Source organism: Mytilus trossulus, chromosome 8 (assembly GCF_036588685.1).
Source record: "Mytilus trossulus isolate FHL-02 chromosome 8, PNRI_Mtr1.1.1.hap1, whole genome shotgun sequence".
Classification (NCBI taxonomy): domain Eukaryota; kingdom Metazoa; phylum Mollusca; class Bivalvia; order Mytilida; family Mytilidae; genus Mytilus; species Mytilus trossulus.
The window spans coordinates 51,012,366-51,026,745 of record NC_086380.1 but is presented as its reverse complement, the minus strand read 5'-3'; the positions used below and the strand labels follow the sequence as shown (position 1 = coordinate 51,026,745).

At 32.1% G+C, this 14,380-nt stretch overlaps 1 protein-coding gene across 1 annotated transcript in view; it reads left to right on the top strand.

The window, feature by feature from the left end:
- Nucleotides 1-13,806, top strand: part of LOC134727742 (uncharacterized) — a 74,298-nt gene extending 60,492 nt beyond the window's left edge. The window contains exons 12-16 of the mRNA XM_063592129.1: nt 293-1,537; nt 3,511-3,541; nt 7,524-7,810; nt 9,217-9,244; nt 12,619-13,806. Of these exons, the coding sequence (XP_063448199.1) occupies nt 293-1,537; nt 3,511-3,541; nt 7,524-7,810; nt 9,217-9,244; nt 12,619-12,914 (1,887 nt within the window). The 3' untranslated portion in view covers nt 12,915-13,806. The remainder of the gene's footprint in view (nt 1-292; nt 1,538-3,510; nt 3,542-7,523; nt 7,811-9,216; nt 9,245-12,618) is intronic.
- The last annotated feature ends 574 nt before the right edge of the window (nt 13,807-14,380 follow it).

Here is a 14,380-nt window from a genome sequence, read left to right as displayed (position 1 = left end):
AATACTTTGAAATGCGAGCAGTTTTTTGCTAATTCAACACTGGTTGAAATTTTGTTAATATTAGTAAAGTAAACAGTCTTCATTCCCAATTGATGGCAACTTTGTGAAAACAATCAGATGAATGTTAACTGGTTTGTCACTGCTTCTATATTATATTCCTTTACTCATAAACAATTGGACAATTTGATAATAGATAAATTCCAATTTATCACTCATCCACCTGATTTTCTCAGTACAATTAAGTAGACGTTACCAGTTCACGATTCAATTTAGTGTCATGTATCACTTTCAGGATTTACAGAAAAAAATGAAAGCCAATTTTGTAAAGAAAGTCACTGACATGTTTGGTAGCCATGAAAGGAAGAAACACTTCGTCTTCGATCCAGTTTTCTTCATTAACGGTACAGACAAAAACGACCAGGAAATTCAGAATTTGAAAAACCAACTTGTTACTATTGCCCAAAACCAGCCATCCTGGGGACTACGACGGCCTATGATTTGGGTTCCTCTCGAACTTTTGATCTCAAATATGAAAAAAGATAATGTCAATATTATATTCAAATCACATTTAGCTGAGGCAAACACAATGAATGGAGATCTAGCACTCTCTGACAAACAACTCGAAGACTTTCTCTTAACACAACACGCTTTGGGTAAAATCATGTACTTCAATCAACCGGAACTTAACAACTTCATCATTCTGTATCCTCCTGCATTGGTCAACATCCTGAGGTCATTTATTACGGATGAAATGTTTTGGCCCGAGGATGAAACTCTTAGAAACATCCTTAGAAACATGACTGATACTGGAAAGATATACAAAAAAGATCTCCTGAAACTATGGCAGCAAAAACGATTCCACACTCACATACCAGATGATGACTTCAAAGAATTCGTGATTCAAGTTCTCATTCATCTCGATGTTTTGGTCCTCCCAAAACGATACTCAGGCAAGAGTGATGCATACGTAGATTATTATTTGGTTCCATGCACAGTAAAAAAGAAGATGCCGATGTCATTTCTAGATGACAAATCATTTGCAAACAGAACACTTTCTTTGGTCTATCGATTGCAGCAGTCATCCATACCATCTGCACTTTCCTTCAAACTTATTGGAGCAGTAAGTGGTATATGGCCTATTATGGAGTTTAACGGTCGTCCGTTATTATACGACTCCTCTGCCGTGTTATCTGTTGACGGCAATACCGAGTTCCGAATGATTGTCGAGGACACACAGGTTATTGTCTACCTCACACACATGTCATCTAAGTCGTGCATCTCTCCAGATATTGCAGCCAGCATTCAAGAATGTCTAACCGCGACTCTAGAAGTTGTTTTAAAATTCTATCTCAGCACCATTGGAAAGAGCCACCAAATGGCTAATTTGTCAAATCTATTTCAAATTGAAGTTGGGGAAGTGTGTGGCAGATCACCCTGCATGGTATCCATTACAAAGGCGAAATTACATTCTGATTGGGTATGCGACAGCGGAAATGAACATTCCTCCAGATATCCTTTACTTTGGGTTTTTAATAAGGTACGTAACATTAACTAGATCGTCGAATATTAAAAAAGTAAATTATATTTTAGGAAAACAACATAGCTGTCAACATGAATCCATCGTAAAGTTGTCACTTGTTTAGACGTTATTTGGCTCGTTTTATTTATTGTGTCTGTTTAGTTAACGTTATTTGGCTCATTTTATTTATTGTGTCTGTTTAGTTAACGCATCAATGTAAATATAACGGAATTTGATGAGACTGTCATCAAAGTGAAAGGTTTAGCGCTATAAAACCAGGTTTAATCCATCATTTTCTACATTTGAAAATGCCTGTACCAAGTCAGAAATATGACAGTTCTTGTCCATTCGTTTTTTATGCGTTTTGTTATTTGATTTTGCCATGTGATTATGGACTTTCCGAGTTGATTTTCCTCTAAGTTCAGTATTTTTGTGATTTTACTTTTTATATATATAAGTATATCCTCTCAATATAACTAAAACTCGATTACACTGCCATAAACCTTATCAATAAGAATGCCGACAGATTCCTCAATAACTATACGATAAACAATTACCAAAAACATCAATTATAACATGCATAATGGCCATATCTATAAAAAAAAAAAAAAAGATGTGGTATGATTGCCAATGAGACAACTATCCACAAAAGACCAAAATGGCACAGACATTAACAACTATAGGTCACCGTACGGCCTTCAACAATGAACAAAGCCTATACCGCATAGTCAACTATAATAGGCCCCGATAAGACAATGTAAAACAATTCAAACGAGAAAACTAACGGCCTTATTTATGAAAAAAATGAACGAAAAACAAATATGTAACACATAAACAAACGACAACCACTGAATTACAGGCTCCTGACTTGGGACAGGCACATACATAAATAATGTGGCGGGGTTAAACATGTTAGCGGGATCCCAACCCTCCCCCTAACCTGGTACAGTGGTATAACAGTACAACATAAGAACGAACTATAAAAATCAGTTGAAAAAGGCTTAACTCATCAGATGGACAAAAATACAAGTGGACGTGGCCGGGTACTTATACATCCCGACACAAAAAGACGCAATGAACAAATCTGAGAGTACTCGCAGTTATCTAACAGCTAATTCAAAGCCACTAACAACTAATAAAAAATCATGCATCTAAGACTAAACTATCAATCCGTACACATCCAACATCCAATTGATTTAGTGTAAAGACGTCACAAATAGCCAGAGAAAAACATGACCTTGTGTAATGCCAAGTTACAGGTATCGACAGATTGTAGATCCATGAATATGTATATGTATATAACATACTAGTAATATTTATTTCGCTTTTAATTTACTGATAACAAAATGAATATTTATACCAATAAAAACAATATTCAATGATCTTATTACAGTGTTGAATAGGTGACCTTTAAGAATAAGTTTATTTAAGGAGCGACAAGTTTACATGGATCATTTCTAAATTTCCGGGCACGGTTAACAACATTTCCGTAAAAATGAGGATGTGCTATCCCGTTTGAAATAAGTTTTCTACAGGTACAAACCAAACTTCAAAACAAAATCTTTATATCTTTGGAAAAATTTAGTAAAGGTTTTAAGTAATTTATGGTAACGGTATCCCTGGTTTAATAATTTACCAGTAATACATACTAGGTTGCGTTCGGTAAAATAAAAAAACGTCACAACAGACACGGGCATAACGAACAAGTTGTGAAATATAAACACCGTAAGATAGCTATGTTAGATAAATTTTAAATTAAGACGATTTACTTAAAGTTTTCCCAATAATAAAAGAATGTATTACATATATTAAATGGAAAAAAAGAACAAAATATCAAAGACAAAGAAAACAAAGATAATGAAGGAGTTAATCTTATAATAAAATGCGTTGTTCTTCTTTATCATCATTGTGTTAGTTGTACATGTTTTATTATTATGTCTGAGGGTCTTTGTCATTTTGAAATGTTTCATAATTAAATAAACGTGTTTCAGACACAGGAAGAATGTCCACCCACTTGTCCAGGTAAGTTATTGTATTTAATCATTAAAATACTAAATGAAAAAAAAACACCAATTGAATAGATTACTGCGTACGAAGATTTAACCGGAGCTACTTGGTTAATCTTCATTTGGAAGGATATATATCAAGAGAGACAATTTAGCAAAATAGCCAAATATTTAACGAGGTCTCTCAGAAAGCAAGAATTTTCATGAAAAACTAACAATGGAACCATCAAATAACAATTGACAAAATAAGACATCTGGCCAAATGAAAAAGTTCCTAAACATAGAAATACAAAAACAACCAGTCCCGAAATATTACACGAACAAATACATATTAAGCAACGGGAACAGAAACTACAAACCAGTTACAGTCTGAAATGTCCGTACTCGACTGTACTGATTTTTACTCGACCAGTCTGAAAAGGTCTGAATTTTACTAGACATTACTCGACCCAAGTCTTAACCGTACTCGACTGTACTGATTTGTACTTGACCCTTATCTTTGACATTGAAAATATCCTGAAGTATTACTCGACCAGTCTGAAACAGTCTTAGCCCGTTTTCGACCTGTACTCGACCTATTTTTTTCAGTCTTAAACATACTCGAACAAAGGTCTGAACAATACTCGACCTTTCTGAATATACTTAACCAAATAACCTCTCCTTTTTTTTAATTTTAACTATTAAAATAAATTCCTTTTTAACTCACATGACAACAGCCACAATGAAATAAAGATATATATATAAAATCAGATTTTTACATCCTTACATGATTTTCAGATTTATCAAATAGAGGAGGTGAAATCAGATAATGTTATAAAATAATTTTATTTTATTAATTTCAAAGTTTGAGAGTTTAGTTAAATAAAAGATTTTCTTTTACCTAAACAGGCTAAATCTACACTTATGCTAAGGGTGATAAAACCTTATTAAGGCGCTTCTTGTTTGGCATGTATTTTGTTTAATCTTAATTTCCCAAAATATCTAAATAAAAACTACATACTAGGGTTCATGGTTCCATACTATAGTTATATAATTATCTTTTTAATGAGGTACATGTAGCCAACAAAATCACTTAAAATGTTCAACCTTATATTAGAAATATATATCTTTTATTGGAATTTGGGATATATTGTATGTGATATAAATCAAATTGAAAAAAGAATAAAAATTTAAAAAAATGTTCTTCTGTTTGTTGTATAAATTAATACCTCCTACTTGTAAAACACACAAGTACTGATGTAATTAAATATTTATTTTAACTGCTACGTGTATGTCATGTCTTTAATTTTGACAAAAAGTATTTAGATTTAAATGAAATAAATATATTTTTTTTAAATTACTGAACTTTGGAGCACAATTCCTTTTTGTCGAGCCTGCAACTTTTGTTGCAGAAAGCTCGACATAGGGATAGTGATCCGGCGGCGGCGGCTACGGCGGCGGTGTTAGCTAACTTCTTAAAAGGTTTATATTTTAGAAGGTGAAAAACCTGGATGCTTCATACTTTGTATATAGATGCCTCATGTTACGAAGTTTCCGTCAGTCACATGTCCAATGTCCTTGACCTCATTTTCATGGTTCAGTGACCACTTGAAAAAAAAGTTCAGAATTTTTGTAATGTTGAATTCTCTCTTATTATAAGTAATAGGATAACTAAATTTGGTATGTGCGTACCTTGCAAGGTCTTCATGCCCGTCAGACAGTTTTCACTTGACCTCGACCTCATTTCATAGATCAGTGAACAAGGTTAAGTTTTGGTGGTCAAGTCCATATCTCAGATACTATAAGCAATAGGGCTAGTATATTTGGTGTATGGAAGGACTGGAAGGTGTACATGTCGACAACTGGCAGGTGTCATCTGACCTTGACCTCATTTTCATGGTTCAGTGGTTATAGTTAAGTTTTTGTGTTTTGGTCTGTTTTTCTCATACTTTATGCAATAGGTCTACTATATTTGTTGTATGGAATGATTGTAAGGTGTACATGTCTAGCGGGCAGATGTCATCTGACCTTGACCTCATTTTCATGGTTCAGTGGTGAAAGTTAAGTTTTTAAGTTTTGGTCTTTCTATTTAATATTATATGCCAAAGGTCAACTATATTTGGTGTATGGAAATATATTATGATCTATATGTCAGTCCCGCAGGTTTTATTTGACCATGACCTAAATTGCACGGTTCATTGCACAGTGTTAAGTTTTTGTGTTTAGGTCTATTTTTCTTAAACTATAAGTAGTAGGTCAACTATATTTGTTGTATGGAAGCTTTGTTAGCTGTACATATCTGCCTGGCATGGTTCATCTGACCTTGACCTCATTTTTATGGTTCATTGGTCTTTGTTTAGCTATCTTGGTTTATGTTAAGTTTATGTGACAGTTGTAATAACGCTTTATACTTAGAACTATCAACATAATATCAATGATTAGTAAAGAAGGCGAGACATTTCAGTGTGTGCACTCTTGTTTTAAAGGTTATCAAGGATTGTTAAGTTTATTTATAATGATTGTAAAAATTCATGATTTTACAAAACAAAGGTGTCATTTTTTTAAAGTTGCTGTATATACAATTTTACATGTATATGTAATTTATTATAAAAACAAATATTCACTGCATTATTTACTTTACTCAACTGACACCCTAAATCTATACTAGGCAAATTATTAAGTTTAAATGATTAAAATTGTCCAGTATTAAATTACATGAATAATCTTGAAAATATATGTCACAATTCAGTTTTGAGATAATTTGATCAGTTTTTATTATCTTTATTTTAAGGTTATATATATATGTGTAACTGTTGATAAATATGGTGTTGAAGTAATATTATGTTTATTGTGAAATTTTGGTATTAATGCTATAATGAATACATTTATAATTTGTAATTATTGTTTAAATTTCCAGTTCCTAAATTGATAAAATACAATGTATAGATACAAAAAATAGGTCTAGGTTGGTTAAGACTTGGGCGAGTTTGGTTCAGACTTGGTCGAGTATGGTTCAGACCAGGTCGAGTATGGTTCAGACGCATTTGAACTGGTTAAGTACAAGTTCAGACTATTAAGTATGGTTCAGACTACTATCAAGTATTATCTAGTAAATTTCAAACCAATTCAGACTGGTCGAGTAAAAATCAGTACAGTCGAGTACATATATAGGCCATTTCAGACTTTTACTGGTGTGTAGTGAGATGTGACATTAATGTCTGGAGGATAACGTTGTTCAACACCAGTTAAGTCTCAAATTAAAAGGCGAAATCAATAGCTCAAACACATCAAACGAATGGAGAACAACTATCATATTCTTTACTTATATAGAAAATGGTGGATAAAACCAGGCTTAAAGCTAGCTAAACCTCTCAGTTGTATCCCAGTCGCATCAAATTAAAATATATTAACAACGATGTGTGAACAAAACAAACAGACATAATAGGTAAAAAAGTGTCAATAATAGGGGTTCAACAGTCAACATTGTGTTATAATCATATTCACTATAAAAACAAACAAATGTATAACAGGGAAGCACAAAAATGCGTATAGTCTAAACACACTGGCACACATGAAAGACAAGAAAACAAATATTTACAATAACACAATGACGGGATGTATAAGTACAGAACCACGTCATATGTATCAGAGAAACAAAAACGTTTGTAAAATAAAGAAGTTGTACAATAAAGCAATTCCTACCATCTGAGAAGTGAATCCAGAAAAGTGTTCCGGACGAAAACAATTTACACAGTAGTATTTTAATATTTTTATGGACAGAACTATTTATGAGATAATTAGTTTTCTCGTCGTTAATTACATAAATTCGCTTCATATGAACTCCGGTGGTTACTTGGGCAATTAGACAACATCTTCATTTGTTCATAATGAATAACATGTCTTTATAATCACTTATTGTGCTACATATTAGTGTACGCTATACAAACATGATGATATAGTTATATCTGAAGTATTGTGTTTTCGTTATTGCTGCGATGATGATCTTTTTTATAAATCAGGTCTTGCAAAAACTATCTTGCCAACTTCCCCAAGCGAGCAACATCTGTCAAGATTTGCCGATCAGCTTTCCAATAATAGTTGTAAAGAGTTGATGATTCATCTTGGTTTACAACTAAAGGATTGGGAAGATATTCAGGACTGCTACAGAGGGATGTCCCTTATTATCAAAATTATGGCGTTACATTCTTGGAAAACAAAAAGGATAAAGAGAAAGCCGACAAAATCATTTGGAAATTTGCTGGATGCACTAACAGCCATTGGCGACAAACGTCATTTACTTTGCAAGGTTTGGACATTTTGTTTTATAGACGAACTTATCATGCATGCGTTGTTTGTTCATTTGTAGTCTGTATGTCATCCATGCATCTTTAAAGGACGCCTCTAGGTGTGGGAATTTCTCGCTACATTGAAACCTTGTGGGGACCTTCTGCTGTTGTCATTTCTATGGTCGGGTTGTTGTCTCTTTGACACATTCCCCATTTCCATTCTCAGTTTTATCCTTAATTGTATGTTTACAGACAGTGTAATATTCTTTAAAACATGAATTGTATATACCTTTGTCTATTAGATTTCAACAAATATGGTGTCGAACGAAAATTCCAGAATTGTTTTAAGAACAGAATCTTGGATATCATCATAAGATAGCTGATTTTCAATATCAATTCGCTCTTGTTTATTTATTTGATTGGTTTTATAGGTCTGCACCATCTTAAAGATATAAATATGTCTAAATGCAACCACTGATGAGGAGTCTTACAGCGCTGATTAGATAGCAATGAAACAGAGAGTTTACTTTTCTTTACTTGATGTCTTTTTGTTGTTGGAATATACAAGTACCCGCTCACGTCCACTATGTGTTTTTGTTAGATGTATTTCTTTTTGTGTCCATCTGAAGCCTTTTTCGATTGATTTGTATAGTTAGTTCTTATGTTGTCCTGTTACACCACTCTCCTAGGTTAGGGGAGGTTTGGGATCCCGCTTGAATGTTTAACCCCGCCACATTATGTATGTATGTGCTGGTCCAAGTCAGGAGCCTGTAATTCAGTGGTTGTCGTTTGTTGATGTGTTACATGTTTGTTTTTTCGTTCATTTTTTGTACATACATTTGGCCGTAAATTTTCTCGTTTGAATTGTTTTACATACTAGTATGTCATTTCGGTCCTTTTCATAGCTGACTATGCGGTTTGGGCTTTGCTCATTGTTGAAGTCTGTAAGGTGACCACTAGTTGTTAATCTATGTGTCAATTGGTCTCTTGTAGAGTATTGTCTTATTTGCAATCATACCACATCTTCTTTTTTTTTATATTTACAAAACCTTCCATGTAATAAGTATCAGCTATAAAGTGAATGCCTTTTTACTGGTGCTTGTTTGTGTTAACGCAAAGACAAGGGGGGATCGGAGGGGTCCTGATCCCGAAATCCACGGCTTAAAAACATGAAATCCCGAGGTCCCGAATTTGAAGAAATTTAAATCCCGATATGCCGAAGTTCAAAAAAAGAATTCCCGGATCCCGAAAGGATCAACCCTGAAATCCCGAGCTTAAAAACACCCGATCCCGGAGTCCCTCTCTCAAAGATGTAATGTTTTGTTATGATATTTTTCTGATAAAAAAGATGTTCATAGATTGAATTCACGTCTTTTTCGTGTGATGTATTGCTTTTGCAAAATAAACTATGCTTTTATTTTTTCAGGTGTTCAGAGAAGACACAGATTTGTTAGGTAACACATGTATAGTAGTTAAAGTAGTTAGTTTAATATGAAACAGGGCTAATATATAGAGTTGAACCAAGAAAAATGGGAATAACAAATGTTCTATTATTGAATTATAGCCAATGTTTTACATTCTTTTTGATAAATCTAGTTATAATGGTCATCATATTAGTCATGTTGGTACGATCTGACAAATGTATAATGCTCAATTCAGACTGCAAAGTTACATCCAATTCGTGTTACAAATCCTAATAAGCACTGCATTCATAAAAAAATATATTTTAGGTATGAAGTTTCCTTCTAAAACTTATTGAACGATGTCATAAACGTAAGATTTACATCTAGATGAGCTAGATTGAATGATGGGATACATTATATTATTTCTTAGGCAGCAAAAATACTGCAATTTGATTGGTTAATTACCCCAGTGTAAATAACACCCCACCCTTGTTCACCCCGGGATAAATAAAATTTTGCTAACAAATTTAAAAAAATTAAATGTTGCCAAAAAATAAAAAAAGAAAATGTAAAAAAAAAAATGTAAAAAAAAAAATAAAAAAAAAAAAAAAATAAATTAAAAAATGAAGAGATAAATAAATAAATTTGAGGACAAAAATTGAAAAAAATAAAATTAGAAAATTTGTCCCCAAAATTTAAATAAACACAAACAATTTCGGAATTTCCCAAAAAGAAAGAAAACAGTATTTAACAATGCGCAGCAACATCGACGTTGAAAAAAATGTTACACTGGAAATTTTTTATTACCATTTTTCAATTTTACATCCTGGTTTAAAAATGAGTATAAAGGAATTGTTCTTAAGAAATAAATTCGTTATCTTGGTGTAATCAGGGGTGTACGGAATTTTACACCGTTGTTGAAAATTCATACACCCATTCGGCTGCGCCTAAAGATGTATGACTTTTCAACAACGGTTTTTAAATTCTGTACACCCCTGATTACACCAAGATAACTAATAATATAACATATACAAATACATTTCATTTTTATGTTCATTAATTAAAAAAAAAACACTATGAGTGTATGCGTCAACAACACTTTTCGTGTTTTACCTTAAATTAAAAAATAGATGCGGGAAGAACTTTCTTATCACATTAGTTTTAAAAATCTTTTTCTAAACGATACATAAAATATTGTTTATCACACATTTGTATCTAGGTCCATATTACAAAATAAAAAGATATGTAATAGAAGTTTCTTAACCATATTTATCATGGATAGTCAAGATCGTTAAAACCAACCTTGTCATTTTATGCACGGAGTCATTGTTTAGAAGTAAAAACATAAATGTTGCACCAATATTTCAGCCTTTTATATACAGCAAAAAACTGTTTTAAATCATTGTGAAACCTTTCACTGCACTGGTTTAACAGTGGTGCTGCCATTAGTTTATGTTGGTGACTGTTGACTATGTTAAATTCCTCCATTTCAAGCAGGCACACCTCTTTTGTTTTAAGTTCAAATAAACTGACAATCATTGGATGTCAAAGCAACACTTTGTGGTGTCTTGTACTGTAAAAATTAACATACCTTTAATGGCATATAAGAAAGAATTGGTTCCCAGAACTTCGGATGTACCAAAACAGGTACTTCAGAACTGACAAACAGACAAAATGCACCCTCGTTTTCAAATTTAATTGAATTTTTTTTTTTAATTTAAAATTATGAGTCAAAAAGTGTTATACAATGATCACAACTCCTTCAGCCTTCATTTGATACCAAAAATACCTAAATATTCTACATATTTAAAAAGTTACACTCATGCGTAGGAACTATTTTGTGTTAAATATGTACTACTTTCTGGTATGTGCTTTCTGGCTGGGCCCAAATTAGTGGTGTTACACCTTTATATATGTAACGCTTCTACTGCTTTGTTGTATATGATATATTTTATCTACATATTCACTTAATATTTAATCTATTTGCCACAATCTTGTCCTCACTCCATTGTGACATCATGTAAATGTCTTTTTCCTTATAAAGCGCATTAGAATAACATTTACTTGCCGATTATAATCATATAAGAACAACATACGTTTTGATGGAGTTATGTGAACCATTGTATGGTGATCGCTTGTCTTTTTGTCATCATAATGTTTTCTGTCTTCATTTGAACACATTTTTGGTTGAACGCTGGTATCATAGCATGTTGTATCACTGCACTAACTTGTCATGAATAAACATGTATTGTTATGTGTGATGTAATTTTTAGGAAGTACACCACTAATGCATGGGCCCATTGCTTTCTATGTTAAATTCCTCCATTTCAAGCAGGCACACCTCTTTTGTTTTAAGTTCAAATAAACTGACAATCATTGGATGTCAAAGCAACACTTTGTGGTGTCTCGTACTGTAAAAATTAACATACCTTTAATGGCATATAAGAAAGAATTGGTTCCCAGAACTTCGGATGTACCAAAACAGGTACTTCAGAACTGACAAACAGACAAAATGCACCCTCTTTTTAAAATTTAATTGAATTTTTTTTTTAATTTAAAATTATGAGTCAAAAAGTGTTCTACAATGATCACAACTCCTTCAGCCTTCATTTTATACCAAAAATACCTAAATATTCTACATATTTAAAAAGTTACACTCATGCGTAGGAACTATTTTGTGTTAAATATGTACTACTTTCTGATATGTGCTTTCTGGCTGGGCCCAAATTAGTGGTGTTACACCTTTATATATGTAACGCTTCTACTGCTTTGTTGTATATGATATATTTTATCTACATATTCACTTAATATGTAATCTATTTGCCACAATCTTGTCCTCGCTGCATTGTGACATCATGTAAATGTCTTTTCCCTTATAAAGCGCTTTAGAATAACATTTACTTGCCGATTATAATCATATAAGAACAACATACGTTTTGATGGAGTTATGTGAACCATTGTATGGTGATCGCTTGTCTTTTTGTCATCATAATGTTTTCTGTCTTCATTTGAACACATTTTTGGTTGAACGCTGGTATCATAGCATGTTGTATCACTGCACTAACTTGTCATGAGCAACACTGCTGGTCACTAAGTGACGCTGAAACTATTTAACCTTCGGACTTAAACCCTCATTTTTTATTTGGTTTGTCCATGTTGTAAAATGTAGGTTTTTTGCACCATTTTGAATAACGGTATATATTTTAATGTCTTTGTTCTTCTAGCAATAATTTACTCCAATACTTTGTCTCTCTTCTTAGACTATTTATTGTTTGATATCGACATACCTATCATCATGTATATGACATAATAAATCAAATTTGATATTATGCGTTTGAATGCTACATACGATTTTTTTAACCCAGTATTTTCTGAATGAAATAAGCAAATGCAACACTACTGTAAATATACATATATTTTAATAGATATCGCAGATGTCCGACTACAAGAGGTTCCACATGATGATGTTTTGAATGGTCTTCCGAAAAATCTTGGTAACTGCGCAATACAGCTCGGAATTGAGCTAGGGATTACTATGAGTTCGATAAATGAGACAATGGTACGACATCACAAGGATATGTACGACCAGATTTCAGATATTTTGAGAAAATGGAAATCATCAGGAGAAATTAAACCTACAATATACAGGTTAATGCTTGCTCTGGAACGTGTAGATATTGGAGGATTGGATTATCTAAAGGGTGTATATCTAGGACAATAACTTGTCAGCAATCTTTTGTAGAAAAATTAATGTTATTCAATGATCCTTGTATTTCAACTTGAGATGATAGCGTATAGAAGCCTATATACATTTTAAGTTTGAGCGTTTATCAAGGAAACAATTAACTGATTTCAAATAAAATGTTGTATAGAACAAAAATACAATATTATACAAGCAAGAATAGATATAAATAAACAAGAACATAAAAAAGAAAAAAAACTGCACTAAATATTATGTTGGATTTTGGCACATTGATAAATTTTTATTACCTTTTTCATCATGTTTGTTGTTCACACCTAATGCTTTAGTTACATATTCATCCGCTATTATGAGAGGTTTCTTACAATTATTTTTCATCTTGTTTTTTTTTTTTTTTTGCTGTTTAAATATTCTTGTAAATAGCTGTTGCTATTTGTCATTAGTGTAACGGTGCGATTATTGTTATTCTATCAGATCAACAAATACGCGAAATGCAAGCACATTGAATTTGCAGAAAACGAAGATATATTGGTAAGGAGTGACAAAACGCTGAAAGGTTTTAACAATATTAAGCGGTTATTGTCAAAACACTCTATAGTTATTATGTCAGAATTTTTCAAACTGCTATACTGGAATGAAAAATCAATTTTAACAGAAGCAAGGTTATTATTGGTAATTACGAAAATGAAATGGTAACAAATATTTGTAACTATAAGTATATCATTGATTTATGAGTTTTTGACATACGCAGATTATTATACTCGTGGTCATTCTTATAATCATACCGTTGTAAATAAGTTTAATGTTCGTCAGGCGTAAATGACTTCTCAAACACTTAGTTAATCTTTTTTCTTTTAATCCTGATAATACGATTTCAAAGAATATTTTTTTTCCATAACCATGATAACAGCGATATCGGATCTATATATTAATGTAAAACATGGATTTTATTTACGTAGTATTTAGGTCATATCAAACATTTAGAGATTTTCAAAGACAAAACTATAGCATTTAAGACAGAATCAAAAACGTTCAGCGAATTGATACAGTGCATGGCCAAAAATATACCTCCCTTGAGTTTATTTGCTATAAATTAATTTCATATAAAAACACTTTTTTCAATAAAAATATTTGGATGGTTGAAATATTATCAGCAAGGTGTAAAGAAAAGTCTCAAGATTTTTTTTTTATTTGGCCAAAGTTTTGTTTTATAATCTGTTGACGTGAACACAGATAATAAAATTTTACAATTTAATAATAATTTGGTTACAATTTATAGAACATTTTTGTACAAAAAATAATATGTGTGTTAATCTCGTGAAGAAAAAAATGAAAAGTATCCTCAAGAAAAATACAACCAAATTATCAAATAAATCTGTGAAAATTCTGCTGAAATTGGTACCGTCTTTCCTAAAATCAAATTAAAAATGACCCCTAAATATTGTGTTGGAGAAAATATAGTTTTACATGAAATGTATTAGGAGAAA